Source organism: Acytostelium subglobosum, assembly GCF_000787575.1.
Source record: "Acytostelium subglobosum LB1 DNA, scaffold: scaffold9, whole genome shotgun sequence".
NCBI lineage: Eukaryota > Evosea > Eumycetozoa > Acytosteliales > Acytosteliaceae > Acytostelium > Acytostelium subglobosum.
Window position 1 is genome coordinate 834,863 of NW_012236524.1, and position 24,637 is coordinate 859,499.

A 24,637-nucleotide genomic window follows, 5' to 3' on the forward strand; every position below is an offset into this window, starting at 1 on the left:
TCAGAGATCATTCTCATTGAACTTCATTGTGTTTGATATTGGATCGGATGTATCTCTACGACATTGGCCAATGGTATACTTCACATCAAGATTGGATGAGATTGTTAGTTATCAAGCATCAGTGATGAGTACAGGACCTGGACAAACATCATATCGATGCTCTGGTGAACTACCATATGGATTTGGTGCAGCCAATGGAGTAGCATTCATTTCAATATACGGTCTAATGGACAACTATCTCAACCTCAATGGATACTCCCACTCAGACATCATTGCCTTGGGCCTGTCATCATCATCCACACCCTCAATAGCAATCACATTCACTCGATCAGGTAAGTTTGTTCGTGAAGGTGATAGTCCCACTACACTCACTAACTCAATCATAATCAGTTCCCATTATCGAGGAATATAGGAGAACTGTTGGAGCGGTGACTTTGTTTGGAAAGAACTTTGGATTGAATGACTCATTGGTCAATGGTACACTTCAGTTCTCGGAGGATGGAAGTACTCATTCGGTCAATCATGTATTCTTAACAAGTAGAATGATCATATATAATAGTTCATTGATATCGGCTACGAACAACTTCACTGCTCAAGTCATGGTCAAGGGACAAGCTTCCAATTGGATGAACATCATATCAACTCTACCAAAGCCACTCCCAATCATCACCTGTACCAACAATTCATGTCTACATGGTGGAGTATGCTCTACGACCATGGGTTGCCAATGTACCTTCGGTTGGTACGGCAACGATTGTTCATCAAGTATGTATCCAGAATATTAATCCAAAGTCACGTGATCAATTACAATCACGTGATCAATGATCACGTGATCGATTTCAATCATGTGATACAAACTAACTTTCACAACCATCAATTAGCCATTATCCCAGTCATTCCAGATGTTGATCCATCAAGTCCAACCATTATCTATGAGTACCAGACATGGCTATCTAGCATCAATGTGGTGATGATACGCGAGTTCAGTGATTCATCACAGCCATACAGAGAGTATCATCTGAAGGACTGGACCCTGGAGTCCTCCAATGCCTTGACATCAATGTACAAGATTGATCTGGTTAATGGAGCAACTGTGAGAGTCAAGGTGGAATGGTTCACAAAGGATCAGAACATATCATTCGCTGGGGATATCATCCAGATGAAGAACTCCACACTCAAGTACACCGTGAGCGTCTCAAGATACCCATTCAACAGTCGACTCAATACGCTACAAGTCGTAATGGAAGCATCGATCAACTCGTCAGCTGACCAGTCCTGCTCTAGGAAACAGATTGGCAACATTGATGACCAGAGCAGTATCTATTGGATGAAGCTCAGCCTCAACAATGTGGAGCTGTATGGTCATTTCATTCAACGGGCAGTAGTTGATTCACGTGTGGCTACAGTGTCCAATGTGATTGTTTCGTCCAATGATTCAACGGCACACTCTGCCACCACATTGATTGGAATCAATCTGCCATTCTTTGACAAAGAGGCTATACTTGATCCTGATTTCCAATTCCTGCTAGACCTTGACAACACTGGTAACAATGGAGGTGACTCACTTTGTTCCAACAACAACAACAACAAAGGAAATGGTAACAATGGTCTTTCCACAGCAGCATTAGCAGGAATCATTGTAATGAGTGTAGTGATCGCGTTGACCATTGTCATTGGAAGTGTGATATACCTTCGCAAGAGAATATCACAAAACAAGGAAATAGAGAGAGTTAATGCCAGAATGAATGTTCTACAACAACAACAACAGAATAAATAATTGATAAATGAATGTTCTGTTCAGACCCTGAGACTTGAGTGGACCAGGCAGGCTCATCATCTAGCCACATCAGTCGCCATTTTCGGAAACATCTTCCACACCCCACTTCCATCTCCACAACACCACAAGCTCGATGATCTTCTAACCCCTAGTTCACCACTAAGTAATCGAGAATGAGCCGAACACTCATAAGTGTTAATGACCAATCTACCCTCACTCATTCATTAATCAAACAAACAGATAATAACATAGATATATATATAATAATGAACTTTACAAATTATTATTGGGGCATACCTACATCAAGTATAGATTGGTGTGAATTGAACTATGTAAAGTCAACATATATCTGTGAATTCTATAATACATTATCAAGTCTGGTCATTAGTTTATATGCTGTCTACGGTATATACTTAACAAATATAATATCGATATCAGGTCACAATGCATTTCATGTCCAAACATTGAACAAACTTGGTCTACAGCGTCGACTTAACTTTGGTCTACTGTCACTGGCTGTCGTGGGTCTGGGCTCAGCGGCATTCCACGCCACACTACTATATCAGAACCAGCTTTTGGACGAACTGCCAATGATCATCACTGCACTCATCATGCTCTACATACTCATAACGATTGGCGAGGACAAGCCCACCAAGAATGGCTACAAGGGTGGTGTGCTGGGCAACTCATTCCTGCGACACGTCATCCCCTACATGCTGACGGCATATGGCATCGTCATCTCAGTGTGGATCATTGTGATTCGCAATCAGCCCAAGATCCTGCAAGTGTCTTATGGCGCACTGGTCATGTACATCATCGGTCACTCATTCTACATTATGAAGCGCAAGAACGTTGGCTACTTTAGTGTGGAGAGACGATCGCCAGATGTCTACCTCTACATCTACTCGTTCGTTGCATTCCTTGTGGGCTACGTCTGCTGGGTCACCGAGCGAATGTTCTGTGTGGATGGCTACGTAATCTATGGCGTCCAACTTCATGCGATGTGGCACATTGCCACCGGTCTTGGCGTCTTTGTTTGGATCCAGTTCCTCGTATGCTCACTCCTGGAAGCCAAATACTACACCGTGTCGCTGCAACACTTCTTTGGTATCCCATCAGTCTATGCCGATCCCAAGAGAGTCGATTAACTTAACTCAGCAGCTACATCTTTTATTAATATTCGATCAATCAATGATATGATTGATTCACTCACTCACCGGACATTAGACTCGGGTACTGTCCTAAATATAAATACTTCTTCCTCCTCATCGCTACTAAACTCTGATATCCTGTCGATTGTTGTGATGTCAACATCCTCATTCTCTGTCTTGTCGTCTATCTTCATCTTGTCGTCATTGGCTGTTGCACCCTGTTTGTCCTGATCGGCGCCAGTGTCGGGCGGCGCATCAAACTCATCCTCGCGCTCCACATACTCTTCATTCTCTTCTAGCTCCTTGAACTCTGGCGCAAAGTCACTCCATCGCTCTGTGTAGACTAGTGACCAGACAAAGATCACGCCACTCACACCGATCGTCAGTATGAGGGGACGCAGAGGATGCCAGTAGGCATGGTGCAGGCCTTCCTTTGGGCCCTCCAAGTCCTTGACCAAGCCTCCATTGATGCTCCACACCAACATGCTCTGTTTGGACTTGTGTTGCATTCCCGCTAGGATATACTCGCAGTTGTTGCTAAAGGTACAGCTTCGCCACTGTACTCTGTTGATGATGTCTTGGAAGTCTCGGACGAATGCGTCCATCTCCAAGCTGTACAATCTGATGATCTTGTCTGTGGCGTTGACCAGCATGTATCTACCATTGCGACTGAACTCAAACTCCTTGATGCCTGCGCCAGATGGTATCTTTATCGTGCGATCCACTGCCAATGTCTTTGGGTCCAAGAATGTGATCTGACCCTTCCAATCTCCAATGACAATCCTCTTTCCATTCCTACTATATACTGCTATCATATTACATTCACTTCTTCCTTTCTAGAATGGTTGTAGGTGTGTATCTTGCTTGTTAGAAGTCATGTGATCGAGGTGACGAGTCTGACATGTCTGGCTTGCAACATACATTGAGCTCTATCTCTGGCATTGCGCAAAGGGGCGTCGTCTTCTTGGTTGAAAGGTCGACCAGGAGTGGAGGTGAACCTGAAGGACATACTATACAAAGGTCATTGTTCCTTGGGTGTAGCTGACAATGTAGCAGTGGAGATGCTGATTCAAACTCCATCTTCACCTCCATTGTTGCAGTCACAACATTCCAAAGTATCAATGAACCATCATTACTACAACTGATGATCTTCTTGCCATCTCTAGTCCATCTATTATTTCGCATATGTTAGCAACTTGTTCATTCATTCATTCATCTCGAGTCGGCAACATCACATACCCTACAGAGTTGACACATTGTTTATGTTCGATCAGTTGCCTTGCTATAGACATTGTCTCAAAGTCCCAGATGGTCACTGAACCTGATTGATTGCCAACGCATAGTAACAGACCACGTCTATTGTATTGAAGACAGTTGGCTTTGTCACCAGCTGGGTCGCGCAAGTAGTACTCGACCGACTCTGGTACATCACCTGACCTGAATGGATCTTGCAAGCTGAGATTCATTGCTCTCCTCTTTCTCTACATGCATATATAATATGATTATTTATATATCTGACTCGACTGATTGATCATGTGATCAAATGAACTTGAACTTTTTGATCAGTCGGCGACACAAGTTTTATTGTTGTTCAGGTTGTTGAGGTTGTTGGGCAACCATGAATGGATATTGAGGTGGCTGGAATGGATATGGCGGTGGCAGATATGATGGATATTGTTGCATTTGTGGAGTAGCAGCAGTAGTGGCAGCGGCCGGGGTAGGGACAGGGGTAGCACCTGGATATCCATAAGGTGCCTGATGGACATAGTAGAACATCTGTTGTGGAACAAACTGTTGCTGTTGCTGTTGCTGTGGATGGTACATTGGTGGCATGATCATGTTGTTTGGCATCACGGAGACATCTTTAGCTTGTTGTTGCTCGATCACAGGTGAGGTCGACATTGTCGGAATAGATGGTGAGATGACTGGAGTATGAACCTCCATTTCAAGTGGCGCTGGCACTGGCAATGGTTGGTACTTGAACGTTCCATTCCTCATCTTCCTAAGAATGAGTACGACAATGACAAAGATTACTAAAAGGATACCAATGACGATCATCACTTGGATCTCAAAGTCTGTTGGGCCATCATCATTATAGCGACTGTCATCATTTGTTGTTGTTGTTGATGTTGTTGATGATACATATGATGTGGATCCTGATGATGTACTGTAGTAAGTAGTGGTGTACTCTCCAGTAGAGGTCGAGTACACTGGTCTTGAAGTAGTGCTGGAGAAGGTACTAGAGTATGGGACAGTGGTCACAGTGGTTCCGGAGATGCTGCTGGTTCCAGAGTATGGAGTATTAGTGATGCTGCCAGTGGTGCTGCTTGAGTAGGGGCTATAAGTGGTGCTACCAACAATGCTGCTTGAGTAGGGGCTAGTAGTGCTGCCAGAGATGCTGCCAGTGGTGCTGCTTGAGTATGGGCTATAAGTGGCGCTGCCAGTGGTGCTACTTGAGTATGGGCTATAAGTGGCGCTGCCAGAGATGCTGCCAGTGGTGCTGCTAGAGTATGGGCTTGAAGTGCTGCCGGAGATACTGCTAGTAGTGCTGCTACCAGAGTATGGTCTAGTGGTGAAACCGCCAGAAGTGCTGCCAGAGTAGGGGCTAGCTGTGGTGCTAGTAGTGCTGCTTTCAGTAGAGATGCTGCCAGTGGTGCTGCTAGAGTATGGGCTAGTAGTGCTAGTAGTGATTCTGCCAGAGATACTGCTTGTAGGGCTAGTGGTGAAGCCGCCTGAAGTGCTGCCAGAGTATGGGCTAGCAGTGGTAACGAAGGTGTCAGTGGTTGATGCAGCGATGGCGATGTTGAATGTCTGTCCAGACACAGCCAACAGCACCAGTACAACAAGTACAAGCCTACTATGTATTATCTCTAACATCTTATTATTACAATTAATAAAGAAAGTGACCCTTTGCCGAGTCCTTGATCAATTAAAACCCGATGAGGGATGTGAAAATTGATCATCACTTTGGAAATGGGAAAAGTTTATGATGGATGTAATATTGTTGCAGTGTTTCCACTTCCATGTTCTCCGCCAACACTGGCATGCGCATGTTGGCCCGCTACTACTCGACTCTTGACGACATCTTTTAGAATGTCCTCGATGGTCTCCATCTTGGACCTTAGTGATACAACCTGTAGATGCATGTACATGTACATTGAAATGGCCAGCAGTAACATTGCCACCAGTATGAATCCAGACAATGTAAGACTACCATACTTGGTAGACAACTTGAGTTTGAATCCCAATGGTATCTCCTCTTTGGTATGTTGTTGTTGTTGTTGTTGTTTTTGTTGCTGTTGTTGTAGTTTGGATGCTGTTATTGATGATGGTACACCAAAGCTACTACTTATGTCTGAGAGGTTGCCGGAACTATTATTTACAGGTAGGCCAATGTTGGTAGGCTGGGGAGAGCCGATGGGTATCGATGTGGACGTGCTGTGGAGCACGGGTGTGTGATGATGTGAATGGTTGGGCGATCCAACGTTGGACACCTGGCCCGAAGAGGTCATTAGGTGTTGGCGACTCCTTGACCGCAGATGATGTGGCTTGGGCGAGTCGAGCGTGGGAGATGACACCGCAGGCTGCTCCTCATTCTTTAGACGGGCAATAGAGTCGATCAACTCCTTCTTGTTGTCAATACTACGATTGAGCACCAGTTGTGAAGGCTGCGCTGTGATCATTGTTGGCTTGGGCTTTAGCTGCATCGTCTTTTGTATCTCCTGCTTGGCGAGTTGCACCCACTGAGTGAAGGAGCCCTTGGACTCCTTGATGGTGCCCGCTTCGATCTTGCTCTTGAACCACGTCTTCTTGATGAAGCGCACACACAGCTGGATGGACAGACGACATGTCTCGCTCGATGTCTCCACCACATCCCACTTGGCTTCGATACGAAAGTGGTCGCCATAGGGTATGTCCAACATGATAGTGTCAGTCTCCACTGCCAGCTTCTTGTTGGTCAGATGATATCGCTGTGTCTCCTGTATCCTTGTCTTGTCGGGGCCAATTGGAGAGTTGACTGGGGCCACATACTCCAGCTCACGCACCGTTCCAAAGCGCTCTCTATGAGTCCAGTTCTTCACAACGATATTACTATCGCCTCGCTTGGCATGATAAGTATGAGCAAAGTTACATTGATCCGAGCAGAGTACCCTGAAGAAGTTAACTACACTGATGTTAAAGTTCTCTACAAGTAACTCCTGGAACTCAGACACTTGATTGATTGATATGATTGGAGTGAGTTGAGTGAGTAAGTGAGTGATGTTGATGATGGTGATCCATATGATGTACATACCTGAACTTTCAAGTATCGAAGCCTGTTCGTTGGTCGATAGGTATTGCTCAATGTCACCATAGAGTTCGTCGAATGGACTCTTCTCCTCGGCGGATGGCTTTGGACTTGCCACAGTTGCCGGCTTTGTCGCCGACTGTGTAGCAGGTACATTCATCTGTGCCTTGCTCAAGTCTGTTGTTGATGTGTTGGTATTCAGTGATGATGTTGATGGTATAGTTGTGTCCACCTGTGATGATGTTGTTGACTTGTTATTATTATTGTTGTTGTTGTTGTCGATTGAGTTGGCGATGCTCTTTTGTTGTTGTTGTTGTTGTTGTTGTTGCTGCTCTGAGCCAATGATTGATGCTGACTTCAAGTCAGAGGTCGTCAGCTCACTTATACTTGTAGAGGAGGATGATGTATCTGTTGCAGTACCGTTGGTAGAATGACTTGTATGATCATCAAACCCGATCATTTGGTCTTCCTCTGCGTCGTCGTCGACACTTTGGGACGATACATCTTCATGGGTCTCACCCGTAACGTCACGCCACGCATCCAACATGTCGTGATAGGTCTTGTCCCTCAACACAAACGAGGCAAACACAAACTACAGATTGATTCATCGTTTGATCGGAGGGTCAGAATATCGATCGGGAGTGTCGTTTCGATTTCGAATCAATCAATCACTTACCTTTTGTCCATTCTGCAATACAAGTTCTATACCAACAGGGAAACGCTTCTTTGTTATGCTTATGATGTCCTTGATCATCAATGTCTCCATCGTCTTGATGCCAAAGATCTTGGACTCGAAGCAGATGTAGTTTGTGAACAGGTACATGCGCCCATGCAGCAGTATCTGCCTGTAGAGCGCAGCCGAGTAGTCGTCTATCAGTATCTCTGACGACGGCAGTTTGAACTTCTTAATGTATGGATTGCTCTTCATTCGATTGTCCAGCGTCTTTGAGATTGGTGGTTCGTCACCAACAATCGTCCGATGCTTGCCTGGCAGCAACAACTTTGGCGAAAGGAATGGCTTGCGCTTTCCCTGCTTGTCGGCATCGCCGCCCGCATGCTTAAAGTCATCGCTCTGGCTCCGCCCACGATGAGGAGTCGACGATTCCTTGCTTCCACTATTATTGTAATCTTTGCTCTTGGGGCGTTCGCCGCGCGCAGGTGTGGACGAAGCCGACACTGGTGCGCTTATATTATCATTATTGGAAGGAGAAACAGAGGCTGTTGTCGTCGTCAATTGAGGAGATAATGATTGAGCTGTATTCAACGGAGACATTATCGGTGCACTTGTTGGAGCGGCACCAACTGACAATGAAGGTGATAAGCTTGCCATCATTTATATACTCGCTTTCACTCCTCCTTCTATCTTCTCTAATGTTTAATTGATTGATTGTCTGGGTGACCAAAGGTAGTAATATATGTATAATTATGGCAAACAAGTATATATATAGTATTGATATCCTATTATATGTTGTATTTCCTATTCCTAATGTTATATATATCCTGTATTACTACTGCTTCTATCAATATTTATAAATGTATTTATCCAATGAATGGATGCTTTAAATGTTGTGTATAATAGTACTATTATATATTTATGTTGTTGATGGTGATGGTAATGGTGAAGATGAAGGTGATGTTGGTGTTGACCTGGTATGGTGTGTTGTGTGTGTGCGTGTTGGAACTTGGAAGTAATTGATGGCGCGTTTAGTTGAGTGGTGGCGAGTGGTGTTGTTGCCGACACTGACACTGGATGTTAGAGATAGTGGTAATGGTAATGGTAATATATAACAAGCCAAGCCAAGCCAAGCCAATCCACAAATATATATTTATAAATAATTAAGTTGAGTTTGTTGATGTCTTAAGTGTATATAATTGTATTGTGTTGTTGATTGAACGATGTTATTATTATTATTATTGAAGCTTCCAAACTAATAATAAATACGCTAACACTGGTAAAAGGTATGTTTAAGTTTACGCGAGGACAAAGAAAGAGAGAGTTGTCAACAAACAAACAAACAAACAAACCAAAAGGTACAATGATAGTGAAGTTGGTGATAGAAATAGAGATAACTAATGCTACTGTTGGTTGTGAAGTTAGATGTAGATCACTGATGCTGTTGCAAAGCCGCCATCATCACGAATAGTGGTGAAGCATCACTACTTATATTAATCGGAAGTCAAGCAAGTCATTCGACGCGGCGAGACTTACACCAACCTTGAAGGTAGAACGGCCAAAGATTGTGGGGTGACTCGACCATGGTGCGTAGGGCCAGGTGATGGTGTGATCATGCGTCCAACATCATCGCGAGCAAAAGTGATGCCCAGAGTTCGCGTTGTGGTGCTTTGGTTAGCCCAAAAAAAAACTGACGCAGTGGACACGTTGACACTAGGCCGGGGACAGAGTCCTTGGTTCGCAAGTGGTGCCCTAATAGGTCCAATTGACTCTAATTGCGGTCAACTCTTATGCACCGTTTCGTCTTGGTCAGATGAGAGTGTGATCGCATAGAGCAGAGACTCTGGCGTGGGCAAAGATGCCGTTGCTGACACGGCAGGCCTGTTGCCGCTGATGTTGTTGTTGTTGTTGCATCGAAGTACCGCGTCTCCTGTTGTAGGGCCTATCACTGCGATCTTAGCCTGCGATAGAAGAGGATGTGTCTGTTGAAGATGGCTCATGCACTCGAACCCTGAAGGGCTGAAGTAGACCACCCAGTCCAGCCGTGGAGGTATGGACAACCCATTGTCAGTCTTGACAGCGAGCGCATCAATCAAAGTGTCACCAGAGATGTTTGTCGCTGTTGACGTGGTGTATGCAGTGACTTCATCGACAAGACATCCACCCTGTACAAGAATAGTTGGTAACTCGTCTCTCCTTAAGTTGCCACATGGATAGAGAAGTCGTTGTCGTTGATGTTCACTCTCTGATGTAGGAATTTCCTGTCTTTGTACAATCGACTCAGCCAATGATCTGGCATTACCAAGAACAACTGCATGCGATAGAGATGATGTGTTTAGGCCTATACTCGTGGCGATGGACTTTAAAGCATTGAGTGAAGTCTGACCAACAATATAGAGTTTCTTCTCAGTCAACCAACACTTGATAGCATCAATCGTCGTCTCGTCTTGATAAGTATCGATCATCAACTTGATTGTACCAACTGCATTACAAGATGTTATAACCAATGAGCTATAACAATCTACATTATCTACCATACATTGTTTCAACCTATCCACATTACAATATGTAATCTTTAACAATGGCATGAAGTATACATTATATGAATGATCTTCAAACAACTATTAATTCAATCATTAGTTCATTAGTTCATTAGTTCATTCATTCAAATTATAACAAGTTATGTATTCTTACCGATTGATAGGGATCAACATCAGTATCATCCTTTGGTGCTTTAAAGAATAGTATTGACTTGTTATTGTTCATAATGTTGTGTAGCGTGGATGGATATCATCGTCTGTCTTTCTCTCTTTCCAAAGTTGTTTGTCAGTTGGGTCAGGGGTTCCCAAACGATTTTCGAAAAGTGAGTTGATTTTTGGTCCTTGTGGCTTTTGAGGTCTAAAGACAATCCGGTTAAACTTTCCACATCATCACTCGCAACAATACTACACACACATTCACTCGATCAATCACACACATATACACACACACACACACACACACACATTGATCACTGATCAATCAAATCAAATACATCAGTAACATTCCTTATTACTTGTTTATCTACAAACATTGTATTCCTTTACAGCATGCTTTGATTGGACACTATCAACTTGCCAAACAACAATATATAGTTTACCATTTTTCCTCTCCTTCCTCCCTCCCTCCTTCCTCCTCTTCCTCTCCCTACCCTACCCTTTTTTTAAACCATCAACCTCTCCTCTCTCTCCTCATATCACTTCACATTACTATCCTTTGATTATACATTGTACACTCATTCAATCTCCTTTTTTCCGTCCTCCTTCTCCTTCCTCTCTCCCTCCTTCCTCCCTTTTTCAGACCCTTACCGATCATCCATCAACCAACAGCAGCAGCAGTAGCAGACAGCATATCCTATTTATTTAAACAATAGCAACAACAACCAACAACACCAATAACACAACAGCAGACAAACATATATATTCAAGCAGACATACAGCAGATAGACAGACAAGCAACAACATCATTCAAACAAACAAACAAAACAACACTAAAATGACAATCAAGAGCCAGGACGTCTCGAGGGACCCTAACGAGGCCCGGCAAAAGTCACTCGAGATTGATAAGACCCTGAAGAGGGAATCGACCAACACATCTGTGTTTAAGATCCTGCTGTTGGGCTCATCAGACTCGGGCAAGTCCACAATGTTCAAACAGATGAAGATCATCCAGGAGAACGGTGGCTACACAGAGTCAGAGTTGATTGCCAATCGAGGCCTCATCTATGACAACATCGTCAGTCTAATGCATCTGCTGCTCGAGGCCATGTACAATGATCGCGGCAGCAACTACGAGCTGGGCACCGACGACCTTATGTACTTTGAGGATCCGGCACACTTTGAGCGTGCGGTGCGTGTCAAGCATGCCCACGCCCTCCTTCGCGCCGGCCAAGCCATTGCCAGTTGGACACTCATCATCCAAGACATCATGACCCTCTGGCAGACCAACGAGATACAGCATCAATACACCATCAGAGAGAATGGTGGTCTAGGCTCTTCACAATATCAACTCAATGATTCAGCTTCATAGTAAGTGTACCCTATGGGCGGAATGGCAAGGCTCACTCACTTACTTACTCATCTTGCCCAACAGCTTCCTCAACAACCTAGATGCGTACTCAACAGAGACGTTCATACCGACCGAACAGGATATACTTAGAGTACGAACAAAGACAACAAGTGTCAAAGAAGCTGAATATGTGTTCAGAGGTCTACGATTCATGTAAGCTTACATGTGAATGAATGAATGTGTAGCCACTCAATCACTAACAAACTCATACTCATACAACAGGATGGTCGATGTTGGAGGACAGAAGAGCCATCGAAGAAAGTGGATACAATGCTTTGATGGAGTGTCAGCGGTGTTGTTTGTGTCCTCGCTTAGTTCGTATGACCAGGTACTCGAGGAGGATGGCAAGACGAATAGGTTGGAGGACTCGCTGACACTGTTCAAAGAGATTGTCAACTCGACATGTTCAAGAAGAGCGCGATGGTATTGTTCTTGAACAAGGTGGATATCTTCAAACACAAGATCAAGCGCGTGCCCCTCTCCAAGTACTTTAGCGATTATAATGGTGGCTCAAGCTTCAAGGCGGCGGCCAGCTTCGTTTCCAGTCAATTCCTGAAGCGCATCGAGCCCAGACGCTCGTGCTACCAACATGTGACATGTGCCATCGATACCGACAATGTCAAAGTTGCCTTCCAGACCATCATCGATGACTTTATCAAGAAGTCCGTGGCCATGTTCTAGTCATCACTGTGTGGGCGCGTGGTTCGCGCGCGTGGTCTGTGCCTAGCTGGCTGGCAGACTTGCGACGCGCATCCAACATCCTTCCTCCTCCCTCCCCTTTTCCTCCCAACACCTCCCGCCTTTCTTTTCATTTCCTTCCTTTCATTTCCTTTCCTTTCATTTCCTTCCTTTCCCATCCACTCCTCCCTTCCCTCCCCTTTCCTTTCCTCTCTCCACCTCCTTTCCTTTTCCTTTTTCTGTACCTTCCTACTACTCTCTTCAATCGATCATCCTCTCCTCTACTTTACAAGCCAAAGTGTACATTTACCATTCAATTCCCTTCACATATTACTCAGTGCTTCATACAATCTATACTATACTATACACCTTGCATTATTAGTTACCGAATCAATCTAATAAAGCACATTTTAGAGAGACGACCTTTCCCCTCAATCACTGCCTCACTGTTGGCAACATACAACAGATCTTTGGATACCAGCCATCTGTCAATGGGAATGTGTAGCGCCCATACCCCTCTAGGAATGGCACAAGTGATGATTCACTGACTAGATTCGTTGCCCATCAATTTATTCCAAAAATAATCATTATCGTCATTGATCATTGTAACAGGGCCTGACGATACACGACACAATTGATGTGTGTGTTTGAGGGGTACTAGTAGGTGGTGGGTCCAAGGAGTGTTCCCCAAACACATTCGTCAGACGCCACCTTACGACCCACTGTATTTCAAAGGGGTGTGTTCCCAACAACAACAACTACAATGCATTGCTTCAAGCACATCCAGTAACATTGTGAACACACTTATTCATTCATTCATTCATTCATTCACTTGACTTATACTTATAATTATACTTATATAATAAATAAATAGTACTAGTAGCAACTTAGTTAATACCTTTCCAACCCTTCCCTCCCTTCACCTTCCAAGAGCCACTCAATGGTCCATCCATCAATCCCTCTCTTGCACATCGACTGACATACAACAGACCCCAAACAAACATTACAACAACTTAAAGAACAAACAACAACAACAACAACAACAATGGAACAATTAGTAACATCATTGAAGAAGCAATTTGCCAATAACGGTTTCAATATCGTCGAGCCGTTCATGGTAAATGATTACAACAATGCTTGCAAGTACAAGCTCAATAATATGGGCAATGACAATGCGATGGGCTTGGTCGTGGGCTGCAGCAAGCACTTTTGGGAGCACTTTGTACGCTTCATTGTCGATCTTGACCAGATCCCCAAGGACCCCATGAACACGTTCTGTCTAACGACGATCGAGCAAGTGCTCTCTAGCAACGACGAGGCGCAGAAGCACCGTTTCGACGTGCGCTACGACTGGAACACCGTTCAGTCTGGCCGCTACGCGCACATGCAAACCGCCGGTCACTTTGCCGGTGTCGCTCACTACGACCAGGACGTGATGTGGTCGATCCATCCAGAGTATGGCCTCTGGTTCGTCTTCCGCGCCATCATTGTGTTCGACGTGCCCTTCACGGGAGAGCGTCCGACGCCCGCCCGCAACCTCTTCACGACAGAGGCCAAGCGCGAGATGATGAAGTGGACGACCGTAGCCATTGACGAGGGTTGGAGCAACCTGGAGACACGTCTCAAGATTCGCGAGTCCTGTCCACATGGACGCGAACTGTACCGCTACGAAGGTGACATGTTTGATTACTTCTATCCAATCCAGAGGTCGGCTCGCTCTGTCCTCGAGTCAATCATTCAACAGCATGACAGCACAGTGGAAGGACGTCTGCGCAAACAATCTTCCTCCTCATCGGCCACCCCCTGTAACGATGATACAATCGTCCCAGTCTCCGTGCCACTCGTGTCGACAGTTCCAGACACCATCATGTTGCAGCCATAGGTGATGGATGAGCGACATACATCAGAGAAGAAGTCAGTCATTAAAGTTATACCGATGCGATCATTCAATCAATCAATCGATTGACAGAAGTGGAGGTCCATCCATGTTTAATGTGCATCTCTCAATCAAGTGATCGAGTATGTTTATCTATATTATTATGTTACAAGGTACATTCAATGTGTCCACTGCTTAGGCCTTCAAAGCTGGCTTGGGCTTCTCTGAGAGTAGACGTACAAGTGCAGCAGGAGGAGCGAACCAGTTGTTGAACATTCCAATTGAGACCAACTCTGGATCGGACAAGACCTCCTTCTTTGAGTATATCAGTGTACATACCAACAAGTTAACAGGGTACATCAGCAACTTCTTTGGCATTATCTTGATGAATAGTCCCTATTCATTGCATTGTGGTTAGGAATATAACAAGGATGGGATGGATGGGATGGATGGGATGTCGCGCAGTGCACACTTACATAGAAGAAGTTGTTGTTGGTGGCATAACGCTCTACCATCTTGTGAAGTGACTCGACTGATGGGTTGGTAGCCATGGCTATCACAACTATAAGTATTAAGAAGAATGTAGTCTTAAGTAAAGTATTGAATATGAATACAACAATGTTGAACAACAAGTTCAACGTTCCAAATAGTATTGCAATCAATGTATCTCTAAAGTAAATGATCAATGCCAATATAGATATAGTTGATAACGCTCCCATTCTTCTTCTTCTTCTCCTTGTTCTTGACTTGTAAGATAACTGTTAACTGATACAGATAAGATGGTATTGAGGATAATGACTTGAGAATCGAATGATAATGACCTCAAAGTGTATCCAGGTGATGAGTGATTGATTGAGTGACCCAAACAATTATCTGATTGGTTGCATGCACACTTGTGTTATCAAGTTTACTCATTTCTGAGTTTGGTGACTCGTCTTTTCTCAATTTATTATCTTTATTTAATTGATTGCCTGATTGATTGATTAGTCGAGTCACCAATGATCATATGACAAGTCAATAACTTAAAGATATAGGTATTATAATTGATGGGAAAAGAGAACCAGGTAAGGTTTGGGTTAGGGTGAGGGCAAGGGCGAGGGCAAGGGTTAGAGTTTGGCAAGTTTTAAACCAACCCATCAAAGGTTACAATCCCCAACATCGTGTGATGGTGAAGTTGCATCAACTCATACTTTACTCAATCAATCAATCAATCAGTCAATACATCATTGGTTCGTATTACATTATATAAATACACCTAACAAAGAAGGAATATAAGATGGCAACATTACCCCAAAGTGGAATATTGATTGAACATTGTAAGTTTGCCATTGTCATTGAGGCAATGGTATGTGCTGAACAACATGGTGCATTGAAGATGGCTTGTGGCACATTTGCAAAGACATTGGAGGATATGCAGAGAACTTATCCAAATGATAAGTTGGGTTCAGTCGTGGCATTTGGTCATAATCTTTGGAAGAGTATCGGTTGCAAGGGAGGACCAGACCTCAAGAACTTTGAGCCGATGGGTGTGGCGCCAGCGACACAACGCGACCTGCTCATACACATACAGTCACTGCGCCACGACATCAACTTCACGCTGGCACAGCATGCCATTCGCGCGTTTGGCAACGCAATCAAGGTGCAGGAGGAGACACACGCCTTCCGCTGGGTGGAGGAGCGTGACCTGAGCGGCTTCATCGACGGCACTGAGAACCCCAAGGGCGCCAAGGTAGCCAAGGTCGCGCTTGTCAGCAAGGAGGACGACCCCGACAGTGAGTGTGGCAGCTACGTCCTTGTGCAAAAGTGGGAGCACAACCTGGTCGAGTGGGCCATGTATCCCGAGCAGCAACAGGAGCGAATGATCGGTCGCACCAAGAAGGACAGTGTCGAGTTGGACGATGACAAGCGCAACGAAACATCACACGTGGCACGCGTTGACTTGAAGGAGAATGGGCAGGGTCTCAAGATACTCCGACACAGTCTGCCCTATGGCACCGTGAGTGGCAAGCATGGACTCTTCTTCATCGCCTACAGTGGAAGATTGTACAACATTGAACGACAGCTACAGAGTATGTTTGGACAGTTGGAAGATGGCAAGACTGATGACATCCTCAAGCTGTCCACACCCGTCAGTGGTGGATATTACTTTGCGCCCTCCATCAGTAAACTAGCATCCATCTAAAGGTCCACCTACCAACAAAGGTTTAGGGTACTCATTGCCCTGCTTGCACGTCATTCTCTCGCCCCTGACCAGTGAAGGTGAAGGGTGTGGGATGCACATAAATGCGCAACCCACAGGATGGATGTAAAGGTCAAACGAACGAGTAAAGGAAAGATACAAGTATGGATGACAATGGATCTTTGTCCTTTGGTGGGTGTCACTCTAGCACGCACACGGATTGGCCCGGCTTGCCCATTGCGTCATCATTCCGGGGCACGCACAACGATGGAAGGATAATGGTAAAAAAATCGAATTAAAGTGAGTGGGCCCTTTTTTGGCCCGTTTTGACAATGTTAGACGGGCCGTTTGAAGTTATCCATTAGTGTGTTTTGATTGAAAGGGTCAGGATTGGATAGAGGGTGGGGTAATGCCAGTGATCCATGGTATCTGAATAGGTCATACAATCTATTATTAATATTCAGAGATGTTGTTTGTATGTGTGACGACTTCCCCCATCATATTGTCATTCCCTGTTGCAAGGGACAACGACCGCCTTTGATTGAGTGATTTGAGTGTGTTAGTTTGTTTATCTTAATGCTGTACCAGACACTCACTCAATCAATCATTTACTTGCCATACTATAACAAGAGATATATATAATATAAGATATAAGATGATGGACATTGTCAGACGCCTGATTCAACATTTGGTGGCGGCAACATTGGTTACACTTTTGACAACAATGCCAAGTGTGTCAAATGCATTCATGTCACATGATCAACAACAATTACAACAGACGATGAATAGTCATCAATCATATATTGCCATCACTGGATACTCAATGACAACATACTTTTTGAGTGGATACTGCCACTTGCCTCTGGAAGGCGGCAAGGCATACATGTACACCGTGCTGCCAGACTATACAGTACACTACGCGATATATAATGATGAAAACTGTCGAAGCAGTGCACTGGAGCACAACGAGACGATTGCCACGGGCAAGCAGCCCAACCACCCGTGGATCCAGGTCTACCTGGTCGACGAGGTCAACGTGACGAACCGCGCGCACCACTTCACCTGGACCTACTACGCCACCGGTCGACAGTGCAATGGAATACCGGCCATTGCCTATTCGCAACCCATTGGCAACTGTCTGCCGCGCGACTTTTGGGACCCGTGGGGCAAGTACCAGACGATCATGTGCCATCCCTCGGGCAAGACCTACACACAGACCATCTACGAGGATCGCGTCTGTACGGAGCGCGTCTCTGAGTACGTCAATGTGCTCGAATCGACATGCAACACTGCACAAGAGTCATGTGGTCATCACTATTCATGTCAATAGTGTGCTCGCTCTCGAGAGATATCGAGCTATATCCTCGGCAACATACTCCTTTCGTCCAGCCATCTAGACATACCATGTCCTTGCCATGCCTTTGCCCTTTGCCCTTGCCATTGCCACGCCTTGAAGTGCTAGCATCCAGGCTACATTACGCCCAGCACTCCCACACCGGCGCCATTACGTACTCTCTCATAGTCCAGGCCCGGGCAACAGCTCAGACAGACACTCCTTACCAACCTACTTGGAGTGGCAACCAACAGTCATGTTCATGTTCATGTCAATATTGATGTGCACCTTTGTAAATATATAGAACGACCAGCAGACGGTTTATAGCTCCTGCTGTTACCTACCCCATCCTATCTATCCGCCCCGCTGCCCTTTCCTTTCCTTCTTCCTATCCTTTCCTTACGTGTATATCTATGGTTGATTGTAATACTCTAGAATGAATTAATGAATGAGAGGATTAATGTATTATCAACCAACTCATCCATCCAGGACAACACAATAACAATAACATACCAACGTAGCACATTATCCAACCTTCGAAGGGTTGGTAGTCCAAGCCTACACACTCGCACACTCTTGGACACTTTCGAAACCCCTGGGGTTTGTGGTGGTTCCCCGGGGCCCTGGACCAAGGTTCACGTCTCTAATCTTAGACTACATCTAGATGGGTCATGGGCTCACCCAAGCTACACTTTAACCAATTAACCAATTAATATTACAAGTTTGGATCATTTTAATATCTTTGATCAAAGATCCTGAAGTTCCATTTAATATCTAGGGATGGCGCCTTTTTCAAAATAATATTATCTCTTTTCGACTTCATTCAAACTATGAACTTGAACTTCTCCCTATTATCTGTTGATTTATCACTATCCAATCAAAGCAATGTATACAGAGAAGGCAATTGAAATACTGAAAGAGTTGAAACGCTCAGAGAATCTACCAATATATGATGTAAGTATGGTTTGTTGTGAACAATGATCGATCATTGTTATTGACATGACACATTCATTCATTCATTCACTATCACAAGGAAGGTGCAATTCGAAAGACAATCGATGAGATCAATGCACTGAAAGCAGAACTTGTTCAGACATTGGAGTATGTATCGATCACTCAATCAAAGTTAGACAGGCCAACTAACATAACATTACACATAATATAACAGTGAACATGAAGAGAATAAGAATGACCCTTATATATTGGCACATTCAAAGGTGTTTCAAACAAGTATGTTAAGGAACAAACGTATTATATTGGCTTATTTGAATGAGAGATTGGAACGTATAAAGGAGTACAGATGGAGTTCTGGCAGTGGCATACTTGCGCCACAACTCAAGAGTGCAATGTCGCCCATTGAACTATCCTTCTTTGCTCAACACGATAAAATGCTATCAGAATACCATCAAGCCATTGGTCTAGACTTGACAATAGTATGTTATGTTTATCAACTTCCACCTCTGGCGTCGTCCCCCTCGCTCCCACAATCTCCATCTAACACATAATCATTACAATGACAACAGGATATACTTCAACCTCCAAAGGAGTTGTTCATTGAGGTTAGAGTGATCAAGGAGTTTGGTGAGGTAGTGCTGGCGTCGGGAAGCACTGTTAACCTCAAGCTACATACAAGTCACTTCCTCCGTCGATCAGATGTTGGTACACTCATCAGTCAAGGTGTTCTGGAGCACATTGTTTAATCTTTGGATTGGATTGTTCGATCGTTCGTCTGTAAGTCTGCACAGGCCTTTCATTATTGCCTTTTTCGGTTGGCTCGGTCGACTAGTCTCGCCCAAGTTGAGCTCCCCCTCGCCCTTCAAACACAAATGACGACGACTTCAAGTTCAGCACATTCATTCAATCTTTCAATCATTCAAACATTCAAACATACATATAATAGACGAAGAATGTTACAGACGACAGTACGCAAATACATAGTTGCAACTGCTACAGGTCAACTGCTGCGGCACAACATCAAAGCTACACCACTGATTGAAGGAAAGCAACAACAACAGCAACATCATCAACATGTACATTTAAATAAACTATGGCAAGACGACTTGCCATTGTCCATCTTACTCAACTACTCCAAACCAACGACAACATATCTATTCAACATCATCAATCAACCGAGTCATCACCATTATTGTACAAAGACAGCGACCTCAAGCACGGTGGCGCCACCATCAATTCAAGGTATGTTGTCAACATGAAGTTCATTCAATCGTGAACAACAATAGCTAACTATGAATGTGATGTGTAGACCAACAGATACGAGAGAATGAAGTGCGAAGGATAGTTGATCTGTTGATCAATGGCAGACGACATAAGGAGTGCGTGGCAAAGATGTTGAATGAACGACATTTGGCTGAGCAGGCACAGGCAGGTCAGTTGGATCATTCAATGATGCATCTGCTCAAACAGTATAATAGGACAAAGGATGAGGTGGCACAGGTCGAGCAACTACAACAGAGTCTGGCAGACTACATCGATCTTCAGACGATGGCCAAAAGTGAGAATGATGCATCGATGCTGGCCGAGGCCGCTGGTATCCTTGACGAACTATATGCGCAGTGTCAGGAGCTAGAGTTCAAGTCATTGATGTCAGGTCAGAGCGACCATGAGAGTTGCTACCTTGAGATCCACGCCGGTGCTGGAGGTACAGACAGCATGGATTGGGCAGAGATGCTACATGGCATGTACTCAAAGTGGGCCCTTCGCAAGGGTTACCAGAGTAAGTATTGATTGAGCGAGAGAGTAAGACTGGCTGGAATCATTCCACTTACTCAAACTCATACATTATTGTCACATCACATGATCAGTGACCTTCATTGATGAATCAAGAGGAGAATATGGATACAAGAGAGTTGTGGTCAAGATTGATGGAGAGTATGCACATGGGTGGTGTCGATCAGAGTCTGGAATTCACAAGTTGATCAGGATATCACCATTCGATTCATCAGTAAGTTGGAATAATTCCAGGTCTCACTCAATCAATCAATCAATCAAACTCACACTCTCTCAATCAAACCCGAAAATAGGGAAAGAGACATACATCATTCGCATCTGTATTGGTGTATCCAGTGGCTGATGATAGTATTGTGATTGATATACAGCCAAAGGACTTGGTGATTGAGACGATGAAGTCAAGTGGACCGGGTGGACAACATGTTAACAAGACAGAGAGTGCTGTGAGGATCACTCACACACCATCTGGAATAATGGTGACAGTGTCAGAACAACGATCACAACATCAGAACAAGAGTATTGCAATGGAATTGATCAAGGCCAAGTTGATGGCGATTGAAGTGCGAAAGAAGGAACAACAAGAGCAGAGCATGAGATCGGAGCTCGGTGTCAATGGCTGGGCCAGCGACAAGATCGTGCGTACCTACACCGTTCATCCACAATGTCGAGTCAAAGACCAGCGCACCAATCAAGAGACCATGAACTTAGATGCCATCATGCAAGGCGAAGAAGAGCTAGACATAATGATCAAAGCAGCACTATCTCAGACATCAAGTTAATATAATGACCATGGATCATTCATTCATTCAATCATTCAATTCAATCAATGACCTTTATTCAATCATTCAATCAAGTTGATGTAGCCAACCATGCGCGATCTAATCTCCTGTTTCCAGTCAAGTGGCACCTTCACTCATTCACTCATTCATTCATTCCAACATGTGGCGTCACCTGATTAGACAGCTTGCTGCGTTTGCTGTATTGTAGCAATGATTATTATAACATCTTTCGCCATTCGCCATTCACCATCCTGGCATGCAACGCATGTTACTCTACTCCATCAACAACAATCCATCAATCCATACTTGTCAACATGAGGGTTGGAATGTACTTTCAACCAGGTACCAAACAAACCATCTAGATGTACCATTAAAGGTGGACCACACTTTGAAAGTTCATTCAAAGGCTCAGGGCCTCCCTACCCTAACTTCTAACTCCTACCCTATCTATGTGTTTGAGTGAATGTGTAACTAATGAAACAAATAAATAATATTAATAAAATATCTTTTACACCCAAACACATCAACCTCGGGGAATTGATTGGGCTACACACACTCGATCGCCACATGACACTCTCCAACAACTCCGACTTTTTGAAGTTGGACCCACTCCCACAACCCCCTTCACAACCCCACTCAATGGGCCATCAAACATGTTGAAGAAGATATTTACATCAAATGGTTGTGAATGGGGGGTTGCATGTTTGCAAACAATTTCAAAAAACATGAAAAATCAAAACAAGATATCGTTATTTTTATTTGTTTTTTATTTTAATCAGTTTGATCACACCCACTAAATGTCGGTTACAGGGTCAACTACTTACATTACACTCATAGACACACACATCTCTTGGGCCAGCGCCATAAAGACCCTAACTCCAATCCAACTAATACCAACAAAAGCAACAAACAGTCTCACAGTAATAGTGTCCTCCTCAACAACACCATTCACATTCATATTTGGTTGCAACTACGACATTGTTTCAGAATCATTCATTCTATTATCCACCATCCATTGCCTATTATACAAGTAGCAGCGCGCTCAAAGCTATAATAGACTATATCTCTCGTTGTATATATAATAATAATATAAAAATACATACCATCAACATTTACCCAATTAATAATATTACCGACAATAACATAATATAATATAATGAAGGTCTCATCTAGAGTTGCTATCGGCGTCCTTTCCACCATCCTCTTTGTAAGTGTCATCTTCATCATCATTGTCGACCACGATGTGACTGTCCATCATTCATTCTTTCGCGAGATGTGAGCGAGCAAGTGTGTTTGGTTCTCCGACCTCGGAAAGCGCAAACATGATTACACGCACACTCGCGACATGATAATACTTGTTAGTCCATCAATCGATCAATCAACGAATCAAACGAATCAAACAAAACAAACAAAACAACCATACTAACATTGACATTAACATTAACATTTAACAGGGATTTGGTGTCGCTCAGATTGTTATGACATGGGCTTACCAGAACCTCAAGAGTGAGCATACTTGGGCATACTTTGCTAATGGATTCTGCTGTGTTGTCACTGGTATCTGTGGTATCGTCGCCACATTTGTTAGACGCGAGAGAGTCAGCCAATTGTTCTTCATCTTCTCGTTGTTGACCACACTGGAGGCCATCGTCGTCTACATCATCTACTCGAGATTCCTGCCACGTTACATCAAGAACAGCTGCGGCGGCGTTGTCTACTCTGAGTTCTGCCAGGGTATCACCCAGTACCTCGCAGTGTCCACCACCCTTTTCTGGGCTTTCATCATCCTGTTGCTCCCACTGACCACCTTTGTTTCCTGGAAGTACACCGTCGGAATGATGAAGGGAGATGAGGATATCGAGATGGACAAGAGAAGCCCATAAGCTCTCATTCATTCATTCTCACTTCTCTGTGTAATACCAATCGTATTTAAATAATAATAAAATAAGCAATAACACTTGCTTACCCTACCCTACCCTTGTCTCTGCCCTTGCCCTTGCCCTTACCACTACCTCGCTCCCGAAATGAATGTAAGAATGAAAGGTAAGTAAGGTAAGAACGAATGAATGAACAAATGATTGGTTGATTGATAGAGAAGCACGACAAGGTGGATCTCTATGAATCTGATCAAGGTTATGATCGAGTTCGTGCATGCCATGAAGTCGGGATTGTATGAATGACACTGTAGTGTTCATTCATTGAATGAATGAAAAGCACACGAACGAAGATAACCGAACTGACACATTAAAGATTCATCCATTCGAATGGATCTCTACGTGACCAATCCAATCAATTCAATCAATTCAAGTCATTAATGCAGTCTTGAAGTGTGACTCACCGGTTGAGAGTAAAGAATATCTACTAATTATTTGATTCATCATTCATTAATTCAGAGAGATATCTCAAAAAATATTATAAAAAGAGATATTTGAATAGATATGTTATAGATATTTGTGATAAATTATCTGATCAACAACAACAAAAACACTCACTCACTAAAAGTGTAGCCCTTGTTTTAGCATTAGACACAATTTGTAAGTATTGTAGTGGTTGTTTTGATGAGCTTGATATGATCGTAGGCCCCGTTCTCGGAGTATGGGGCTTTGACTATCCAAGGTCTTCTCTCGCCAATAAACCACTCCGAGCCAAAAAGGTCTGTTTTTGTAAAGATCAACTTTAAAAAATGAGGCCAGATATATCGATGTTGTTGTCGCAGTGAGGCTCACGACAAAGCCCATGGATATTAGACCTTGCTTTGATCAAAACATCTGCGACCTTAATGAACAACATACATAGATCAGGCCCCCTATCCCATCCTCCAATCAATCAACCTGAGCTTTGCATGCTTTACTTCACCCTGGGTCTGTGGTCTTATCTGATTTGGTTTGGTTTGGTTTGGTCTAGTCCAGCCCTCCACCTTGTAAACAGAGTTGATGTTATCGAGGACAACAACAACAACAACACTACAACACTACAACAACTACAATCACTCAACACTACCTACTTGGTACTCACACCAATCGTATTATTAAAGTTGCACCTTGTGCA

The 24,637-nt window shown here is 43.9% G+C and overlaps 13 protein-coding genes across 13 annotated transcripts; 8 read left to right on the forward strand and 5 right to left on the reverse strand.

Moving 5' to 3' along the window:
- Nucleotides 1–226: 226 nt before the first annotated feature.
- Nucleotides 227–2,925, forward strand: SAMD00019534_052460 (hypothetical protein; the record flags this gene model as incomplete). Its single annotated transcript, XM_012899717.1, has 4 exons — nucleotides 227–332; nucleotides 391–765; nucleotides 882–1,679; nucleotides 2,216–2,925. 4 exons carry the CDS (start codon nucleotides 227–229, stop codon nucleotides 2,923–2,925), a joined length of 1,989 nt encoding a protein of 662 aa, XP_012755171.1.
- Nucleotides 2,926–2,996: 71 nt separating this feature from the next.
- SAMD00019534_052470 (hypothetical protein) lies at nucleotides 2,997–4,409 on the reverse strand (the record flags this gene model as incomplete). Its single annotated transcript, XM_012899718.1, has 3 exons — nucleotides 2,997–3,740; nucleotides 3,877–4,099; nucleotides 4,168–4,409. Coding segments are annotated over 3 exons (1,209 nt in total), but the record flags the coding sequence as incomplete, so codon positions are not given.
- A 106-nt stretch (nucleotides 4,410–4,515) lies between these two features.
- Nucleotides 4,516–5,829, reverse strand: SAMD00019534_052480 (hypothetical protein; the record flags this gene model as incomplete). Its single annotated transcript, XM_012899719.1, has 1 exon — nucleotides 4,516–5,829. A coding segment is annotated over one exon (1,314 nt), but the record flags the coding sequence as incomplete, so codon positions are not given.
- An 83-nt stretch (nucleotides 5,830–5,912) lies between these two features.
- SAMD00019534_052490 (hypothetical protein) lies at nucleotides 5,913–8,546 on the reverse strand (the record flags this gene model as incomplete). The annotated part of the gene is made up of 3 exons (XM_012899720.1): nucleotides 5,913–7,141; nucleotides 7,223–7,808; nucleotides 7,893–8,546. The coding sequence occupies 3 exons, from the start codon at nucleotides 8,544–8,546 to the stop codon at nucleotides 5,913–5,915; spliced, it is 2,469 nt and encodes an 822-aa protein (XP_012755174.1).
- A 1,124-nt stretch (nucleotides 8,547–9,670) lies between these two features.
- On the reverse strand, nucleotides 9,671–10,655 carry SAMD00019534_052500 (hypothetical protein; the record flags this gene model as incomplete). Its single annotated transcript, XM_012899721.1, has 2 exons — nucleotides 9,671–10,510; nucleotides 10,584–10,655. The coding sequence occupies 2 exons, from the start codon at nucleotides 10,653–10,655 to the stop codon at nucleotides 9,671–9,673; spliced, it is 912 nt and encodes a 303-aa protein (XP_012755175.1).
- Nucleotides 10,656–11,402: 747 nt separating this feature from the next.
- On the forward strand, nucleotides 11,403–12,432 carry SAMD00019534_052510 (hypothetical protein; the record flags this gene model as incomplete). The annotated part of the gene is made up of 3 exons (XM_012899722.1): nucleotides 11,403–11,956; nucleotides 12,021–12,149; nucleotides 12,219–12,432. Coding segments are annotated over 3 exons (897 nt in total), but the record flags the coding sequence as incomplete, so codon positions are not given.
- A 1,266-nt stretch (nucleotides 12,433–13,698) lies between these two features.
- SAMD00019534_052520 (hypothetical protein) lies at nucleotides 13,699–14,550 on the forward strand (the record flags this gene model as incomplete). The annotated part of the gene is made up of 1 exon (XM_012899723.1): nucleotides 13,699–14,550. A coding segment is annotated over one exon (852 nt), but the record flags the coding sequence as incomplete, so codon positions are not given.
- Nucleotides 14,551–14,745: 195 nt separating this feature from the next.
- SAMD00019534_052530 (hypothetical protein) lies at nucleotides 14,746–15,101 on the reverse strand (the record flags this gene model as incomplete). Its single annotated transcript, XM_012899724.1, has 2 exons — nucleotides 14,746–14,946; nucleotides 15,027–15,101. 2 exons carry the CDS (start codon nucleotides 15,099–15,101, stop codon nucleotides 14,746–14,748), a joined length of 276 nt encoding a protein of 91 aa, XP_012755178.1.
- A 725-nt stretch (nucleotides 15,102–15,826) lies between these two features.
- SAMD00019534_052540 (hypothetical protein) lies at nucleotides 15,827–16,729 on the forward strand (the record flags this gene model as incomplete). The annotated part of the gene is made up of 1 exon (XM_012899725.1): nucleotides 15,827–16,729. A coding segment is annotated over one exon (903 nt), but the record flags the coding sequence as incomplete, so codon positions are not given.
- Nucleotides 16,730–17,384: 655 nt separating this feature from the next.
- On the forward strand, nucleotides 17,385–18,059 carry SAMD00019534_052550 (hypothetical protein; the record flags this gene model as incomplete). Its single annotated transcript, XM_012899726.1, has 1 exon — nucleotides 17,385–18,059. One exon carries the CDS (start codon nucleotides 17,385–17,387, stop codon nucleotides 18,057–18,059), a length of 675 nt encoding a protein of 224 aa, XP_012755180.1.
- Nucleotides 18,060–19,228: 1,169 nt separating this feature from the next.
- Nucleotides 19,229–19,762, forward strand: SAMD00019534_052560 (hypothetical protein; the record flags this gene model as incomplete). Its single annotated transcript, XM_012899727.1, has 2 exons — nucleotides 19,229–19,495; nucleotides 19,586–19,762. Coding segments are annotated over 2 exons (444 nt in total), but the record flags the coding sequence as incomplete, so codon positions are not given.
- A 556-nt stretch (nucleotides 19,763–20,318) lies between these two features.
- SAMD00019534_052570 (hypothetical protein) lies at nucleotides 20,319–21,574 on the forward strand (the record flags this gene model as incomplete). Its single annotated transcript, XM_012899728.1, has 3 exons — nucleotides 20,319–20,796; nucleotides 20,885–21,024; nucleotides 21,104–21,574. Coding segments are annotated over 3 exons (1,089 nt in total), but the record flags the coding sequence as incomplete, so codon positions are not given.
- Nucleotides 21,575–22,745: 1,171 nt separating this feature from the next.
- Nucleotides 22,746–23,472, forward strand: SAMD00019534_052580 (hypothetical protein; the record flags this gene model as incomplete). Its single annotated transcript, XM_012899729.1, has 2 exons — nucleotides 22,746–22,796; nucleotides 23,044–23,472. 2 exons carry the CDS (start codon nucleotides 22,746–22,748, stop codon nucleotides 23,470–23,472), a joined length of 480 nt encoding a protein of 159 aa, XP_012755183.1.
- Between the last annotated feature and the right edge of the window lie 1,165 nt (nucleotides 23,473–24,637).